Below are 16,706 nucleotides of genomic sequence, written 5' to 3' on the forward strand. Positions count from 1 at the left end.
GGGAGGAGGCACCAGAGGTGGCACGGAGGAACGGGGAGGGGGCTGTTCCTGCTGGGGCGGTGGTGGGGGGCGCCACGGGAACACCGGGAGGGACGAATGGCGAGACCACGGAGGCGCCTGTAGATACCGGGATGCCCGGGAGTGTCCACCGGGCTGCGCTGAGGGGCCGGGGGCACCGGGGGGCGGCACTGAGGGACCGGGGGTGCCCGGCGGGGAGCGGGCGGTGCCCGAACGTTGCCGGGCCCTACCGAGTGATGCCAGGGGGTTCCAAGGCCATGCCGATGGGTACAGAGCGGGGAGGTGCCCGAAGGGTAACCGGGGGTGACCAGGGAGGTATCGCGGATAGCCGAGAGTTGCCAGGGCGTTCCAAGAAGCTGCCAGGCGGTGCCCCAGGGTTCCCGGGAGGTACTGCGGATTGACGGGAGGATTTCAGACTGGTGCCTGGTGTGCCCGGAGGGTATTGAAGGTTCTAGTACCGGCCGGTGCCCGAGGGGTACCGGGCTGTGCCTGGATCTTGACGGGTGGGTGCCTGGGAGGTAACATGGGGTGCTGGGATTGCCGTGGGGTTCCACGGGAATACCGGGGATGCCCGGATGGTATCGGGGTGTTGTATCGGGGGTTGCCGGAGGTTTCCAGAGGAGCACCACTGTGTAACGGAGATTGCCGGGGGTGTTGTAGGGGGTGAACCCCCGGTAGGAGGGTCCCGGGGGTAATGGAGAGGTCCAGGGCATTGCGGGGGGATGCCTGGGCCGTGCTGGGGCCGCTCTCCGGGGCGGGGCGGTACCTGCGCGGCCGCCGCCTCACCTGGGGCGTTGCGGGGCGGGACGGGGCGGGACGCGGCGGGCGGCGACCGGAGCGGCGGCGGCGGCAGCAGCAACGGACGGGCCATGCGGGGGCCGCGCTCCGGGCTCTGCCCGCTCTCCATCTTCATCCTCCTCCTCCTCTCCCCGCTCCTGCCGGCGGCCGCCTTCTCCCCGGCCCCGCCGTGCGTCCTCCCGGGGCTGCGCCGTGGGCCGCTCCCCGCCCCAGGTAACTCGCACCGTCGGGGCGCGGCGGCACCGGGACCCCCGGAACACCTCGGGGACGGGCTGGGGCCGAGATCGGGACCGGGATCGGGGCTCCGAGCACCGGGGGGGCGGCAGGGCCTCCCTCACTGCTGGGATCAGGATCCCTTTGCCTTCGGTTGTGGGGCCGTTGCTTTTCGGGAGGACCTCGCGGTGCCCGGCTGTGCGGCTGGCGGGGGTCCCCGGGTGAGGGGCTGCGCCATGGGGCTGCCTGCGCTCCTGTGGACTAGGGCTGTGCTTCCCCCGGGCTGTGGGGCTCGGCCGTGGGGCTGGCTGTGCCCCGCGGGGCTGGCGGTGCCCAACTGGTCTCCCTGGGCTGGTGGCGGCTGATGCCAGCGCCTTTGGCCCAGCCCTGGGGCGCCCGCTGCGAGCAGCGCTGGGTCCCCGCAGGGTGGGCGGCCGGCGCCGGGCTGGCAATGGGGCTGGGTGCCCCAGGGTCCCCCTTCTCCGGCCATGGGGTGCGGGCTCTGGCTGGCCCGAGGCTGGGCAGGGTCTTGCTGCTGCCAGCTCTTGGCCCGCTGCCGACGCTCGGCCCGGGCCCGTTGCCCTCGTCTCTCGGCGGCTCCCGGGGGACTGGGGCTGCCCGGGAACGCGGCCGGAGCCAGCGCTCGTCTAATGGCCGCGGGAGCACTAAAAGCTCTCCTTGGCGGTAAGTGCCAGGGAGGGGCCTCGACCTCTGTCTGCTGTGGACACCACATCCCGTTTCACATCCCTTTTCCATCAGCTAAGCCTGCCAGAACTAGAGGTGGGCGCTGCCAGGCCCCTGCTGTGGGCACAGGGGGGTCTGGCCATGTCACCGCGACCCCCTCCGTGGGCAGCTCACGGCCCCGGCAGCGACCGTGCGGCTCCTCGGCACCCAGCGGGCACGGTGCCCTATGGGCCCTCCACGGAGGGGCCCCTGAGGACAGGTTGGGGTACCCCCTGTGCCGCCTGGCCCTTCTGAGGGAACAGCAACCTGCGCCACAGCTGGGGAGCGGGGCTGGGGGCTCCCCATGACGAGGGTTGGGGGCTTCCCCGGTCTCCTCATGTCCCGCTTTGCCGGATGACTGACGCCCCATTAAAGTCCCTTATCGCGGCTATCGCGACTGGGAGGGGCTCCGGTGCTGCCCTCGGGGCACGGTTGCTGCTCCCCACATGGCCCCACCGTCGCCCTCGGGCTCGGTCCCTCCGGTGTAGAGCAGCCGTGGGGCACCTCTCTCCCTGCCCTATTCCACGCCTTCCGCAGCCCCCCCAGCCGCGCCCGGGGCCGCTCGGCCGCCCGGAGCTGGCTCAGCTCCGCTAATCCTCTAATCCTTCCCCCGGGGGGTGCGGAGCCGGGGCTGTGTCCAGCACGAGGGATGCAGCGTGGGAGGCGGGGGAGGGAGATTCAGTGCCCAATGATCTGGCCACGGGGGGTTGGGAGCCCCGAGGGGGTGACACACCGGGAGGGGGCTGGGGCAGGGCTCTGCCCGCCCAGGAATTTCCCATCATCTGCGAAACAAAGCCGAAACTTCCACCGAAACTTCCACTGCGCTCCCGTACGGCGCCCGGCGTTCCCTGCCCCGCTCCTGGTGCCCTCTCCCCCTCTTCTCACTCCGCCTCGGGACTCTGGGGGATCGCAGGCTCCTGGCGCTGGTGGTTGCGGCTCGGGGGTGTCGGGGGAGAGGTCCCCCCCCATCCCCCTGACCCCTCACCCTCGCAGGGAGCTCCAGAGGCTGCACGGGGCCATACAGGACGGAGGAGCCCGATGTCGAGGTGCGGGAGGACGGGGGCCCCGTGCGGCTGCCCGGGGTGGGCAGGGCGCTCGCCGTGCCCCCCCGAGATGCCGGTTCTCCCCGGTATGCCGCTGGCCAGCCAGACCCTGCCCCAATTCTCACAGAGAGCAGGCCCCAGGTAACGCTGCACCGCATATCCTCCACCCCCTGCTCCCCCAGCCAGCTGTGCCCTCACTCACCCCTCACCCCACAGGAGCTGCCCAGGGCTCGAGCTGCTCTCAGGAGGCAGAAGAGAGACTGGGTGATCCCCCCCATCAAGGTTCCTGAAAATGAGAGAGGCCCCTTCCCCAAAAAGCTGGTTCAGGTATGACACTGGTCAGTCTGGGCAGGTGCTTTGGGCATGGAGCTGGGTGCTGGAGGACCCTGAACCCATCTCCTTGGTCTGTGTCTCCTCCCAGATCAAATCCAACCGGGACAGAGACACCAAGATCTTCTACAGCATCACAGGGCAGGGAGCAGATGCCCCCCCCGAGGGCATCTTCACCATTGAGAAGGAGTCGGGCTGGATGAAAGTGACGCAGCCGCTGGACCGTGAGCACATTGACAAGTACCACGTAGGTCCCTGCCTGGACACCATGGGGGTGTTGGGGTGCTCTGCCAAGCCCCCCACTCACACCCCACCCCGCAGCTCTTCTCCCACGCCGTGTCCGAGAACGGGAAGCCAGTGGAGGAGCCGATGGAGATCATCGTGACGGTGACAGACCAGAATGACAACAAGCCCCAGTTCACGCAGGAGGTGTTCAGGGGCTCTGTGCCAGAGGGAGCTCTGCCAGGTAGGACCCCGTGCCTTGGGGAAGCTCTGCATCCCACCAGCCATGTTGGCACTGTGCCCCCCAGCATCCCAGTCACCTGCACATCCACACCCCCAGGCACCTCCGTCATGCAGGTGACAGCCACGGATGCGGACGATGCAGTGGAGACCTACAACGGTGTCATTGCCTACTCCATCCTCAGCCAGGAGCCACGGGAGCCCCATCCCCAAATGTTCACTGTCAACCGGGCCACTGGCACCCTCAGCGTGATTGCCAGCGGCCTTGACCGGGAGGTGGGCTCTGCAGCACCGTGGGGCAGGGGTCCCCAGCCCCAGTCACGGGCTGACATGGTGTCTGTCCGTCTGTCCACCACAGCGCGTGCGGGAGTACACACTGACCGTGCAGGCAGCTGACCTGGATGGGGAGGGACTGACCACCACTGCGCTGGCCGTCATCGAGATCGCTGATGTCAATGACAACGCCCCCGAGTTTGACCCCAAAACGGTAATGTGGGCCCCCCTGCTGTGTGTGACTCCCTGGCCCCGCTGGGCCGGGGTGCTGACAGTGCCCCTGACCCACAGTACGAGGCGGCCGTGCCGGAGAACGCGGCAGGGCGGGAGGTGGCCCGGCTGGCTGTCACCGACCTGGACGAGCCCGGCACACCGGCCTGGCGAGCCGTCTACTCCATCCTGCGTGGCAACGACGGGGGTGCCTTTGCCATCACCACCGACCCTGCCACCAACGAGGGCATCCTGCGCACTGCCAAGGTCTGTGTCACCCCCTGTCACCCAGTGCTGCCCAGGTGGAATCCTGCCTGTCCCACTCTCACTGCCTGTGTCTCCCCCTCTCCCAGGGTCTGGACTATGAGGCCAAGCAGCAGTTCGTGCTCCACGTGGCAGTGGCCAACGAGGTCCCCTTCATCGTGAAGCTGCCGATGGCCACTGCTACGGTGACAGTCACTGTGGAGGATGTCAATGAGCCCCCAGTGTTCATGCCGCCGGTGCAGCTGGCCACGGTGTCAGAGGATGTGCCCCCGGGGCAGACCCTCACAGCCTGCACAGCCCAGGACCCTGACAAGGCACAGGGCCAGAGGATCAAGTGAGCAGGGACAGAGTTGGAGTGGAGGTTTGGGGAGTCTCCGCTGCCCCTCGCCACAGCACCGGCTCCCCTGTGTCCCCCAGGTACCTGGTGGGGCACGACCCGGCGGGCTGGCTGGCCGTGCACCCCGAGAATGGCCTGGTGACCGCACGGGACCACCTGGACCGTGAGTCCCCTTTCGTCAAGAACAGCACCTACATGGCTGTGCTGCTGGCCGTGGATGATGGTGAGGGACATGAAAGGGCCCTTGTTCCCCCTCCCGCGTGAGGGGCATGTGCTGCCATCACCGGGAAACACATCCCAGCGCCAGCATGGAGCAGTGCGGGGGCTGCCTGGCCCCACCCCTGCCCGGAGCACCCCAGCTGCCTGAGGATCCTGGGTTTGGGAGTGCCCCCTCCAGCATCACTCCTCGCTGTTCCCATCCTTGCCCAGAGAGTCTCTGTCCCTGGGAAAGTCTTGGTTTTGAGGCTCCCCCTGTCCCCATGCCTGCTCAGTCACCCATGTCCCCATGAGAGTCCTGGGTTTGGGGTCCCCCCTCCACAATTGTTCCCACCAGGCTCTCCGCCGGCCACGGGCACTGGCACGCTACTGCTCACTCTGCTGGATGTGAACGACAACGGCCCCGAGGCTGAGCCACGGGACATCACTGTCTGCCAGCGCAGTCCCCAGCCCCAGCTCCTCACCATCACCGACCGGGACCTGCCCCCCAACACCGGCCCCTTCCGTGCCGAGCTCACCCACGGCTCGGGGGACAGCTGGGCTGTGGAGGTGGGGGACACAGGTATTATTGCAGGGGGGCTGAACATGATACGGGGGCTCCTCGGCAGAGGCAGCTGTGCCATGGCTGCATTGCTGGTGCGTTGTCTGTGAGCCCCAATCTCACGTAGGTGACACAGTGACACTGCAGCTGGTGGCACCGCTGGAGCCGGACACCTACAGCGTGTACCTGCGGCTGCTGGACCAGCCGGGCAGAGCCCAAGTGACCATTGTCACCGCACGGGTCTGCGCCTGCGAGGGGCAGGCCCAGGGCTGTCCCCAGAGGTCCCAGCCTGTCACTGCCCTGCCCTTCGTCCTCGCCACCCTGGGCGCGCTACTGGCCCTGCTACGTGAGTGGGGCTCCTGGGGCTGTGGGGATAGCCCAGCTCGGGACACACTGGGGGACACATGTCCCTGCTGATGGCACTCTTCCCCCCAGTCATCCTGCTGCTGCTGCTGCTCTTCATGAGGAGGAGGAAGGTGACGAAGGAGCCGCTGCTGCTGCCTGAAGATGACACAAGGGACAACATCTTCTACTATGGGGAAGAGGGTGGCGGCGAGGAGGACCAGGTGGGTGTGGGGGTCAGGGGCCTGGTGACAGTGTTGGCTGTCTGACTCTGCCCCTCTCCGTGTGTGTGTGTCCCCAGAACTACGACCTGAGCCAGCTGCACCGGGGGCTGGACGCCCGGCCCGAGGTGATCCGCAATGACGTGGCCCCCACCCTCCTGCCAGCCCCCCAGTACCGGCCCCGCCCCGCCAACCCTGACGACATTGGCACCTTCATCGACGAGGTGAGTCCTGACCTGGAGAGCCCAGGGGGTGACAGCACAGGGGGGACACAGGTGCTGACCCCTCTGTTTCCCCAGAACCTGAAGGCGGCAGACACGGACCCCACGGCCCCCCCCTACGACTCGCTGCTGGTGTTCGACTACGAGGGCGGCGGCTCGGAGGCCACCTCGCTCAGCTCCCTCAACTCCTCCGCCTCCGACGGCGACCAGGACTACGACTACCTCAACGACTGGGGCGGCCGCTTCCGCAAGCTGGCCGAGCTTTACGGCGGCGGCGAGGAGGACGATTAGGGACCCCCAGCCCGCTGCTGTCCCTGCCTTATTGCTGCTTTTGTGCCTTGGGGGTCCCCCTACCGTGCCCCCCACCCCAGCGCAGCCCCCTCACCTCCTCGCCTGCGTTTTTGTGGTTATTATCTATTTTTTAAGGTATGGAATGATGGCGTGTGATGCTGCGGACAAGGGGATGGGAGCTGGGTCAGTTTTAATAAAGGATTTGTTTTTTTTAGATGTTCCAGGCTCTGTGTCACTTTGTGCCCTGGAGATCGGCACTGCCCCCAGCCCTGCAGTGACCCCTTCCCAGCCCTGTTCCCCCTTGCCCACTGCAGTGTGGAACAGCTGCAGTGTCACCCATGCAGGGGCAGTGCCCATGCCGCCCTCGGGTGTCTTTGTCCCCAGGGGGTGCTGATGGGCACGGGCAGGGCGCTGACTGCCAGTCTGTCCATGGGAGTGACACTGGTGGCATTGGGCATTCCTGGTGCTAAATCTCTCCTGTCCTGGGCAGCCAGAGCCCTGCTGCCACCCCAACCCCCTGAGATGACCACAGGTGCTGGCAGGGGTGGACAGAGCAGCCTCTGGCCCTGGCAGGACCCCAAGCTCTGGGAGTCTCCCACTGGCTCCAGGATCAGCTCCTGACACATGGCATGGGGACAGCTGATGGTACTGGGGTCCCCTTCCCTAGGGTCACCCCCAGCTGTGCTGTGCTTTGGGACAGAGTGGTATAGGGGACTGCACATCCTGAGGGGCCCTTCCTGCCTGAGGGGTCCCTGGGTACAATGTCTGCCCTCTGCTGCAGAGCTGGGGTCTGGGGCTGTGGTGTGGGGGCACCCTGGGGTGCATCTGGCTCCTGTCACCCCCCAACACCCCTGCTCCCACTGCCCTGGACAGGAGAGGCATGAAAAGCTCGAGGGCTGTGTGGTTGGGGCTGGGAATATCCGAGGCACGGGGAGCCGGGGGAGCCGGGGGGGCCGGGGTACCCGGGACGGGCAGAGCACCAGGGGTATTGAGGGTACCGGGGGCTGGTGGGGTACTGGGGGTACCACGGTACCGGGGACCGTGGGAGAAGTACCGTACCGGTACCCTGGGGGGTTTCGGGATACCGGGCGTCGGAGGTACCGGGAATACCGGCGTTCCGGGTGCGGGCGGGGCGGGACCGCCTCCCGTCGGGGCGGGACGGGGCGGTTCTCGGCGGGGTCGGCACCTGCGAGGAGGGATCGGGAGGGGACCGGACGCACCTGCGACTCCGCGGCGGCAGCGCCCGATCCCTCCGGCACCAACCGGCAGTGGCTCCGGCCATGGGGCGGCGGGCGGGTGGCTCGGTCCCGCTCTGCCTCCTCTTGCTCCTGCTCCAGGTGAGCCACGGAATGGGGCGGCGGGACCCCGCCGAGACCCTGCCCGGGGCCGCGGGACCTCGCTCGGGACCCTGCCCGGTGCTAACGTCTCTCTCCGGGCAGAGTGGGCAGCGGCTGTGCCAGCAGGCAGCGTCGTGCCAGCCCGGCTTCGCCGCCGAGACCTTCGCCCTGACGGTGCCGCGGGACAGCGTGGCGGCGGGACGGGCCCTGGGACGGGGTAAGGACACGGGGACAACCGGCAATGGAGGACAGGGGGGCTATGACGATGGGGACGGGACTATGGGTACAGGGGGGTGTGTGGGCAGTGGGGGACATAAAGACCTGGCTCCGTGCCCCAGTGGTGCTGGCGTGGCCACGGGTGTGGGGACAGTGCTGTGGCAGTGGGGATGGCGCTATGGCGGTGGGGACAGGCTTGCTGTGGTGGCAGGTGGCATGGAGCACAGAGCCTGGTGTGTCCATACGCAGCGGTGGGGCTGCACTCAGGGCACTGCCAGCCCCAGCTCAAGCAGCAGTCGGGGTCCTGGCACGGCGGGCCGGGCGCGGGGGCAGCGGCAGCCGCTCCCCGGGGTGCGCCGGCGCGGGCGGCGCTGACTCAGGCACCGCAGACCTGTTGGGGCCGGCAGGCTGGGGTGTGGGGCACGCAGGCGCCTGCCCTGCCCCGTGCCTCACCTGGCACCCTGGGTTCACCAGGGTGAGACCCCCTTTGGACCCACTGTGTGAGCCCCCAGGGCAGCTCTTGGCGTGGGGACGGGCACCAGGATGGGCTCCCTGGGCTTTTGGGGACATTGGTGTCCCACTATGTTGGCACTAAAGCCCTGTTCTGGTGTGGCAAGGGGGCACTGGGGACCCATGTGCTGGGGCTCCCAAAAGGGACTCCATGGGCTCTGGGGCTATGTGCAGTGGCTGTCACCATGTGCACCAGTTCATGGCTGAGAGTGGTGCTGGCACCACAGTGTGGGTGCAAGGGTGGCTGGGTGGGCACAGGGCTGAGGGCTACTGAGCACCCAGTGCTGCACCAAGGCTCCCAAACATCCTCAGCTCTGTAACGGCTTTGCCTGGGAGAGCCAGGAATCGGATCCTGCCCCTACCCCAGGAATTGTGTTTGTTTGCCTTGTGGTTAATCATTAACTGCACAATCCGATGTCCATCAGGGATGGGCCTGATACCAGGGTGACGGGCAGCCCTGCTGACTTCCCCGCAGCACTGAGACCTGCTGGAAATCCTCTGTGCCAGCCCCAGCAATTTCAGTCTGGGTTCCGGGCACAGTCAGGGCGTGGGAGGAAAGAAGGGACCATCTGCCCTTGAGGCCTGTGTGGCACCCAGTGATTCACAGCTGTGACACGGCAATGCCAGCCGTGGGGTGGCCGAGCCTGGTGGATGCCAGGCCACGCTGGGCCGCAGAGCACCCCACAGCTTGTGGCAAGGCTGACAAGCCGGCCTGTAATTAGCTGGATGAGTTGAGCACGATGTTTTCCCTCCAACAGGCCCAGACAGGCCCCGCACGGCGCCGGGGCGGCGAACAACAACACCTGCGTGGGGCTGCGGCGTCACCGGGGCTCTGCTCCGCGGCTCGGGGGGCTCGGGGATGCTGGGGATGTGGTGGGGGCTGGGACAGTGCCCGTCAGTCCTGGGTGGAGAAACCTCGAGAGTCTGAAGTCACAGCGAAACTGGGGTGACGTCAGTGGGATGTGTCACCCACAGCACCTTCACCCGGGGTGAGCCCCCTGCCCTGGCACAGCTGCACGTGCGCAACATGCGGGGTGGTGGCACTGCAGGGATGAGGACACCCTGCTCTTCCTGTGCTCGGTCCCACTGAGACCTCACAGGACATGAGGTGGCTTTGGGGAGCTGCCCTGATCCCCTATGTAGGGTCTCAGCCCCACACCCTGTTTGGCAGCCTGGTTGTAGCAGTCTAGTTGTCCCAGTGTCCTGCAGGTGGTGGTGGGGAACTGATGGGGGGATCCCCCTGTAAGACTCTCTGAGCTCTCCTTTTCTCCCACCCCCATCATTCCCAGGGGAGGGCCCCCCCTCCACCCCCCCAGCTCCCAGCCCCGGGGAGAGGAGGGCTGGGGCCAGCTCTCCTTCAGCCAAGCTGGAAAAACAGGTTGTGCACAGCCAGGTGGGAAGGGGGGGAGTTGGAAAGGGGGAGAGAGGGAAGGAGGGAGCAGGTTCTGAGCACTCTCCTCGAACCCAGTGCGGGCTGAGCCTTGAGCACTCTTTGCATCCAATGTGGGGCTGGGGGCCCCTGCCGCCCCTCGCTTCAACCCCCGGGCCAGGGCCGAGCACGGCGGCTGCGCCCGCGGCTGCCTCTCCTTCCCCGCCTGCCCCGGCACGTTCCTGCCCAGCCGGCCCCACCGGCTCCGCCAGCCCTGGCCGGGGGTCCCGCCGTGGGGCTGAGCGGGGCTGGCATCGCGCCGGCGGCTCCTCCTGGGCCGGGTCGGGGGCACCGTGGTGGGCAGGGGGGCAGCGATTGCTCCCCCCTCCATGCCACAGCCACCCCGGATTCCTGGGCTGCTCGTGGGCTGACGTAACCCTCGGGCCCCGTTCCGTTCCGTTCGGCGCTGCCGCCCGCCCACCCCGGCACGGCCCCTTGCCGAGGCGCGGGTCACGCCGGGGCGGTGGACGCAGCGCTGGCTGCGGAGCCTGGGTGCCGCTGGCTCCAACATCTCTCCCCCAGACAAAGGGTGTGTTTGTTCGGGAGCCCGGCACGGCTCATGTGATGCCCGCTGACCGCTGCCTCGTGGCGGCCCAGCTCTGCTGCGCCCAGCTAGTCACACCGGGCCCCCGCCTGCCCGCTGTCCCTGGGGTTGGGGGTCTCGGAGATACCTGGGCAGGTTGAGGGGCCTGGCTGCCAGGGCACTGGGTGCCAGTGCGGGTGGATGACTGCTGCCCTTGTTTGTATCGGAAAAGCTGCTGGAGCAGCATGGGCATAGTGGTGTTGACATCCCATGTCTGGGGACATGCTGTGCCACAGGGATACATCTCTATATGGGAATGTGCTGTGCCTGGTGCCATGCCATACATGGTGCTGGGGACTGGAACATGCTGTGACAGGTGCCACTTACCCCATTGTCACTGTCTGGCAGGGATCCTGTGGCACGGTAGGTCCTGCCATGTCCCATTCTGAACCAAAGCCAGGGCAGGGATGCACTGTGTGTTGTGCCCAGGATGGAATCCTGGCAGGGCATGTGTCACTGTGTGTGGAGCATCCCCACCACTGCTGTGACCCCACACCCCCGGCTGCTGGGGCGGGGCTGGGCTGTGTGTGCCCGTGTCCCCAGAACCCTCTGCCACTCGGTCCCCTGTCCCCAGTGAGCTTTGTGGACTGTGGCGAGTCGCACCGTGCCGCCTTCCTCCCGGATGACACACGCTTCAGGGTGAGCAGGGATGGCATTGTCACTGCCAGCCGGCCCCTGCAGCTCCAGCAGCGGGAGATCACCTTTGCTGTGTACACCTGGGACACCATGGGCAAGAAGCATTCAGCCAAGGTGACCCTGCGCCAGCGGCGGCACCAGCACCGACACCACGAGCGGATGCAGCAGGTAAAGCACAGACCCACTCCCTGGGGTCACGGCAGCCCCTGCCCCTGGTGCAGAGGGCTCAGCAAGGTGCTGGCCCTGAGCAGAGCCACTGTCCCAACAGGGCATAGTACCAGACATGCTGATCTTCCCGGAGCACGGACACGGCCTCCGGCGGCAGAAGAGGGACTGGGTCATCCCCCCCATCAACTGCCCTGAGAACGAGCGGGGGCCCTTCCCCAAGAAGCTGGTGCAGGTTGGTGTCCCCACAGGGACCAACCAGGCAGGGTCCAGAGGGATCCCTGGGGGTTTGGGACACGTCTCACCCTCCTCTTCCTGCCTTGCTGCCAGATCAAATCCAACAAGGACAAGGAGACCAAGGTTTTCTACAGCATCACGGGGCAGGGAGCGGACACCATCCCCGTGGGTGTCTTCATCATCGAGCGGGAGACGGGGTGGCTGGAGGTGACAAAACCCCTGGACCGGGAGGAGAAGGATAAATATGTGGTGAGTGAGGGGGCATCTGTGGCAGGATGGGACAGTCCTGGGCACTGCACACACACTGACTGTGTCCTTGCAGCTCTACTCCCACGCCGTGTCGGCCAACGGGCAGCCCGTGGAAGACCCCATGGAGATCATCATCACCGTCACGGACCAGAACGACAACCGGCCCGTCTTCACCCAGCAAGTCTTTGTTGGCTACATTGAGGAGAACGCAAAGCCGGGTACGTGGGGGACTCTGAGCTGGGACCACACAGAGCCCTGAGCACGAGCAGTGCCAGGGTGTCCGGTGGATCCTGTCCCATCATTAAAACCTCCCTGGCTTGTCCCCATGTCCAGGCACATCTGTGATGACGGTGAACGCTACGGATGCAGATGATGCGATCAATGTGAACAATGGCATCATTGGCTACTCCATCCTCAGCGAGGAGCCCAAGGGTCCACAGCAGATGTTCACCATCAACAAGGAGAATGGCATCATCAGTGTCATTGGCACAGGACTGGACCGGGAGGTGGGCACCTTGCCACAGCCCAAGGGAACCTGGGTTACCGCACAGTGGGATGTGCCATGGGAAAAAAGGGATACTGCAGTCCTGGGGTCCATCTGGTTTTGGGATGTGGCACCCTTGGGTCACTGTCCCTGGCTGTAGGGGTGTCTAAAGCCTTAAGCCCACCAGGAGCTATGCTGGGGACCCTCCAGGAACCCCCAGCCTTGCTGAGCCCTGGAGTGGGTACAGTGCCAGCCCCTTGGGTGGGCAGCTGGGACATCAGCTGCCTCTGTGCCAGCAAGAAACAGCAAGGCTGGAGAAGGGTGGAGGAGCAGGCAGGTGATGCCTGGAGGAGGGGAACACCTGAGTCCCCACCCCAACCCTAATGGGGATGATTTTGCTCTGCAGACCACTCCCAACTACACGCTGATCATCCAAGCTGCAGACCAGGAAGGCACTGGCCTGACCAACACTGCCACTGCCATCATTAGAGTCACTGATGCCAATGACAACCCTCCCGTCTTCGACCCCGCCATGGTACCACCCAGCCCCAGCCGCTGCCCTCCCCAGGCATCGTGGCACAAGCTCCCACCTGGGTGCCTGGGGCCACACAGGTGACTGTCCCTGTCCCATCTTGCAGTATGAGGTGTCAGTGGACGAGAACGAGGTGGGGGTGGTGGTGGCCCGGCTGCATGTGACAGATCAGGACCTGCCAGGCTCCCCGGCCTGGCGCGCCGTGTACCACATCCGGAGCGGGGACCCACAGGGCAACTTTGAGATCACCACTGACCCCAAAACGAACGATGGGCTCCTGAAAACTGCCAAGGTGGGTCCTGCTGCTGCGTGGCTGCCTCAGCACCAGCTGACTCCCTGCTGGCACTACCTGGCTTCTCTCCCACCCCCAGGGCCTGGATTATGAGACCCAGAACCGGTACAAGCTCGTGGTGTCAGTGGAGAACGAGGTCCCCTTCACTGTGACCCTGAATCCTGCCACAGCCAATGTCCTGGTGGTGGTGAGGGACGTGAATGAAGCCCCGATCTTCATACCCCCAGTCAAGCAGGTGGAGGTGATGGAGGATGTGCCAGTGGGATACCAGGTCACCTCCTACACAGCCCAGGACCCCGACAAGGACCAGAGACAGAAAATCACGTGAGTGGAGGGTGATGGTGGCGTGGGCTGCGCTGGGATGTCTGAGGGGCTGCGCTGCACCGTGTGCCCCTTCCTCTCCCCCTTCTGACCCCTGGCTGCCCCCAGGTATCGCATGGGCAGTGACCCTGCAGGGTGGTTGGCCATTGACCCTGAGAACGGCATCGTCACGGCAGCCCAGCCACTGGACCGGGAGTCAGCACATGCCATCAACAGCACCTACAAGGCCATCATCCTGGCCGTGGACAACGGTGAGGGTGGCCAGCTGCTGCCCCCGTGCCCATCTCCATGTCCCTCACATGGGGTGCAGGCCCCTCCCTGGGTGCCTCGCTGACTTCTAGTCCCACAGGGTCACCAACCTACGCCACCGGCACGGGGACACTGCTCCTCGTGCTTCAGGATGCCAATGACAACGGGCCTGTGCCAGAGCCCCGGAGCTTCGACATCTGCAACCGGCAGCCTGAGGAGCAGGTGCTGAAGATCATCGACAAGGACCTGCCCCCCAACACCTACCCCTTCAAGGCAGAGCTGATGCACGGCTCTGGCAGCAACTGGACTGCCAGTATGATGGAACCAGGTGGGTGCCACCTGCTCTGGTGCTGGGCCCTGCAATGAGCACTAGGTTGGGGACCTGCCATGGGGCAAAGTCCTCTGCCAGTGCCAAGGGTGTTCCCAGAGCAGAACTGGGAAAGGGGCTGGAGCACCAGGAATGGCTGAGGGAGCTGGGGAGGCTCAGGTGGAACCTTCTCACTCTCCACAACTTAGTGGCAGGAGGGTGCAGTCAGGTGAGGGTCAGGATCTGATCCTAAGATACAGAACAAGGGGAAAAAACTTCAAGTTGAGCCAGGAGAGATACTGGGGAAAATTCATTCATGAAAAAGGTGCTCAGGCATTGGAAGAGGCTGCCCAGGGCAGTGGTGGAGTCCCCATCCCTAGAGGGATTTAAGAGCTGTGTAAATGTGGCACTTGTGGAAATGAGTCAGTGGTGGCCTTTGGTGGGGGATGGCTGGACTCAATAATGTTGGAGACCTTTTCCAACCCAAATGCTTCTGTGGTTCACCAAGATGAGGTGAAGCTGAACATGAAGAAGGAGCTGGAGCCAGGCGAGTACAGCATCTTCCTGAAGCTGATAGATGCGCAAGGCAAGGATCAGATCACACCAGTGCGAGCCCAAGTGTGCAGCTGTGAGGGGCCAGCCAAGAACTGCGAGCGCAGAGCGTACATCTCCGGTGGCATGGGTGTGCCCGCTATCCTGGGCATCCTGGGGGGCATCCTGGCGCTGCTCAGTGAGTACCCGGGGACAGGGATGGGAGGGACAGAGAGCGGGTCACCCCCTCCCTGCTGCCCTGACACCCCCTCCCTGTGCCTGCAGTCCTGCTGCTGCTGCTGCTGCTCTTCGTGAGGAGGAGGAAGGTGGTGAAGGAACCACTGCTTCCACCCGAGGATGACATGAGGGACAATGTGTACCACTATGATGAGGAGGGCGGTGGCGAGGAGGACCAGGTGGGATGGCTGTGCTTGCTGGACCCTGCCCACCAAGTGATGGTGGCGGCGCCCATGGCTGTCCCTCGAGCCCTGACTCTTCCTGTCCCCCCAGGACTACGACCTGAGCCAGCTGCACCGGGGGCTGGACGCCCGGCCCGAGGTGATCCGCAATGACGTGGCCCCCCCGCTCATGGCGGCCCCCCAGTACCGGCCCCGCCCCGCCAACCCCGACGAGATCGGCAACTTCATCGACGAGGTGAGTCCTGACCTGGAGAGCCCAGGGGGTGACAGCACAGGGGGGACACAGGTGCTGACCCCTCTGTTCCCCCAGAACCTGAAGGCGGCCGACACGGACCCCACGGCCCCCCCCTACGACTCGCTGCTGGTGTTCGACTACGAGGGCAGCGGCTCGGAGGCCACCTCGCTCAGCTCCCTCAACTCCTCCGCCTCCGACGGCGACCAGGACTACGACTACCTCAACGACTGGGGCGGCCGCTTCCGCAAGCTGGCCGAGCTCTACGGCGGCGGCGAGGAGGACGATTAGGGACCCCCAGCCCGCTGCTGCCACCTCATTTCACCCCTCTGGACACACGTCGGTCTCTGTCCGGGGTGGCCAAACCCCTCCAACCCCTCCTGAACCCTGGGGCCATGTTTTCCCTCACTGAGAAAAACTCAGGCTCACTGGGGATGGGGGGTTTGGGGGTAGTCTGGGTGTTTCCTGGCCCCCTTGGCTCCTGGGCATTTAGGGACAGTTTAGTCCATTCCCTATCCTGGAACTGAGGTGCTCCCAGCTGTGGGGGGCAGGATTGGGTCCTTCTTCCCTTTTCCATGAGGGGAAAAAGGGTTTCTCTGGCGCTCTCCAAAATACCTCATGCTGCCAGCCCCACACAGGCTCAGATCATGAACCTAGTGATGGAGAAGTGCAATGAGGCACTCGATCAATACAGACCAAAGATGCACCATCACAGGGAATTGTATTTACTACAGTATGTACAGGCAGATTTCTATTTTTCTGTACCCCAGATTATGGTTTGATTTCTCCTATGTTGTGCCAGGTGTAATTAGCATGCAGTCATTGAAAGGTGCTTTCCAAAATCAAAGGGCTTTCAGAAAATCCTGACCTCTTGTGTTTAGCTGTCGTCACGGTTTGTATTTTTTATCATGGGAAAAGGGTCTGATGCGAGCTGGGAAACCAGCAGTGGCCAAGTGTTGATTGCATGGTTTTTATATAAAATTGAAATAATAAATTGTTTTAAGAAAACCAAACCACTTTTCTGTGTGTGAGGCTCTGCCGGTGTTCGAAGGCTTTATCTGCTCCACAGGTGTGGCCATGCCCCCCTCCACAGGGAAAGCAGAATCACGGAAGGGTTACGAGTTTGAAGAGACCGTATGGATCACTGAACTCCATCCATCATGGGCAGGGACACCTTCCACTGTCCCAGGCTGCTCCAGCCCCAGTGTCCAGCCCGGCCTTGGGCACTGCCAGGGACCCAGGGGCAGCCACAGCTGCTCTGCGCAACTGCCAGGCCCTCATCACTCTCAAGTGACAAGGATTCCTTCCCAGTAGCGCACCTACCCTTTGCCGTGAAGGCGGACACCATTTCCCCGCTCCCGTCCCTCACCCTTGTCCGGGTCCCGGCCCCGCTCTCCGGGCGCATCCTGCTCCCGTTCCGACCTCCCCAAGATGGCGGCAGCCGCGTGGCCCCGCCCCCCCGCGCCCTCCCCGC

At 65.0% G+C, this 16,706-nt stretch overlaps 2 protein-coding genes across 2 annotated transcripts; both read left to right on the forward strand.

Annotated features, from left to right (window-relative positions):
• Positions 1-845: 845 nt before the first annotated feature.
• LOC103816904 (B-cadherin-like) lies at positions 846-6,719 on the forward strand. Its single transcript, XM_050978831.1, has 15 exons — positions 846-1,029; positions 2,746-2,936; positions 3,012-3,122; positions 3,217-3,372; positions 3,447-3,591; positions 3,688-3,863; positions 3,946-4,074; positions 4,152-4,337; positions 4,424-4,668; positions 4,752-4,894; positions 5,225-5,449; positions 5,556-5,774; positions 5,864-5,994; positions 6,072-6,215; positions 6,291-6,719. The coding sequence occupies exons 1-15, from the start codon at positions 888-890 to the stop codon at positions 6,501-6,503; spliced, it is 2,556 nt and encodes an 851-aa protein (XP_050834788.1). The 5' UTR covers positions 846-887; the 3' UTR covers positions 6,504-6,719.
• Positions 6,720-7,688: 969 nt separating this feature from the next.
• On the forward strand, positions 7,689-16,245 carry LOC103816905 (cadherin-1). The gene is made up of 16 exons (XM_050978832.1): positions 7,689-7,840; positions 7,943-8,057; positions 11,153-11,382; positions 11,483-11,614; positions 11,710-11,865; positions 11,939-12,083; positions 12,199-12,371; positions 12,756-12,884; positions 12,988-13,173; positions 13,253-13,497; positions 13,603-13,745; positions 13,844-14,071; positions 14,559-14,780; positions 14,867-14,997; positions 15,092-15,235; positions 15,311-16,245. Exons 1-16 carry the CDS (start codon positions 7,784-7,786, stop codon positions 15,521-15,523), a joined length of 2,649 nt encoding a protein of 882 aa, XP_050834789.1. The 5' UTR covers positions 7,689-7,783; the 3' UTR covers positions 15,524-16,245.
• The last annotated feature ends 461 nt before the right edge of the window (positions 16,246-16,706 follow it).

Source organism: Serinus canaria, chromosome 11 (genome assembly GCF_022539315.1).
Source record: "Serinus canaria isolate serCan28SL12 chromosome 11, serCan2020, whole genome shotgun sequence".
Lineage (NCBI taxonomy): Eukaryota > Metazoa > Chordata > Aves > Passeriformes > Fringillidae > Serinus > Serinus canaria.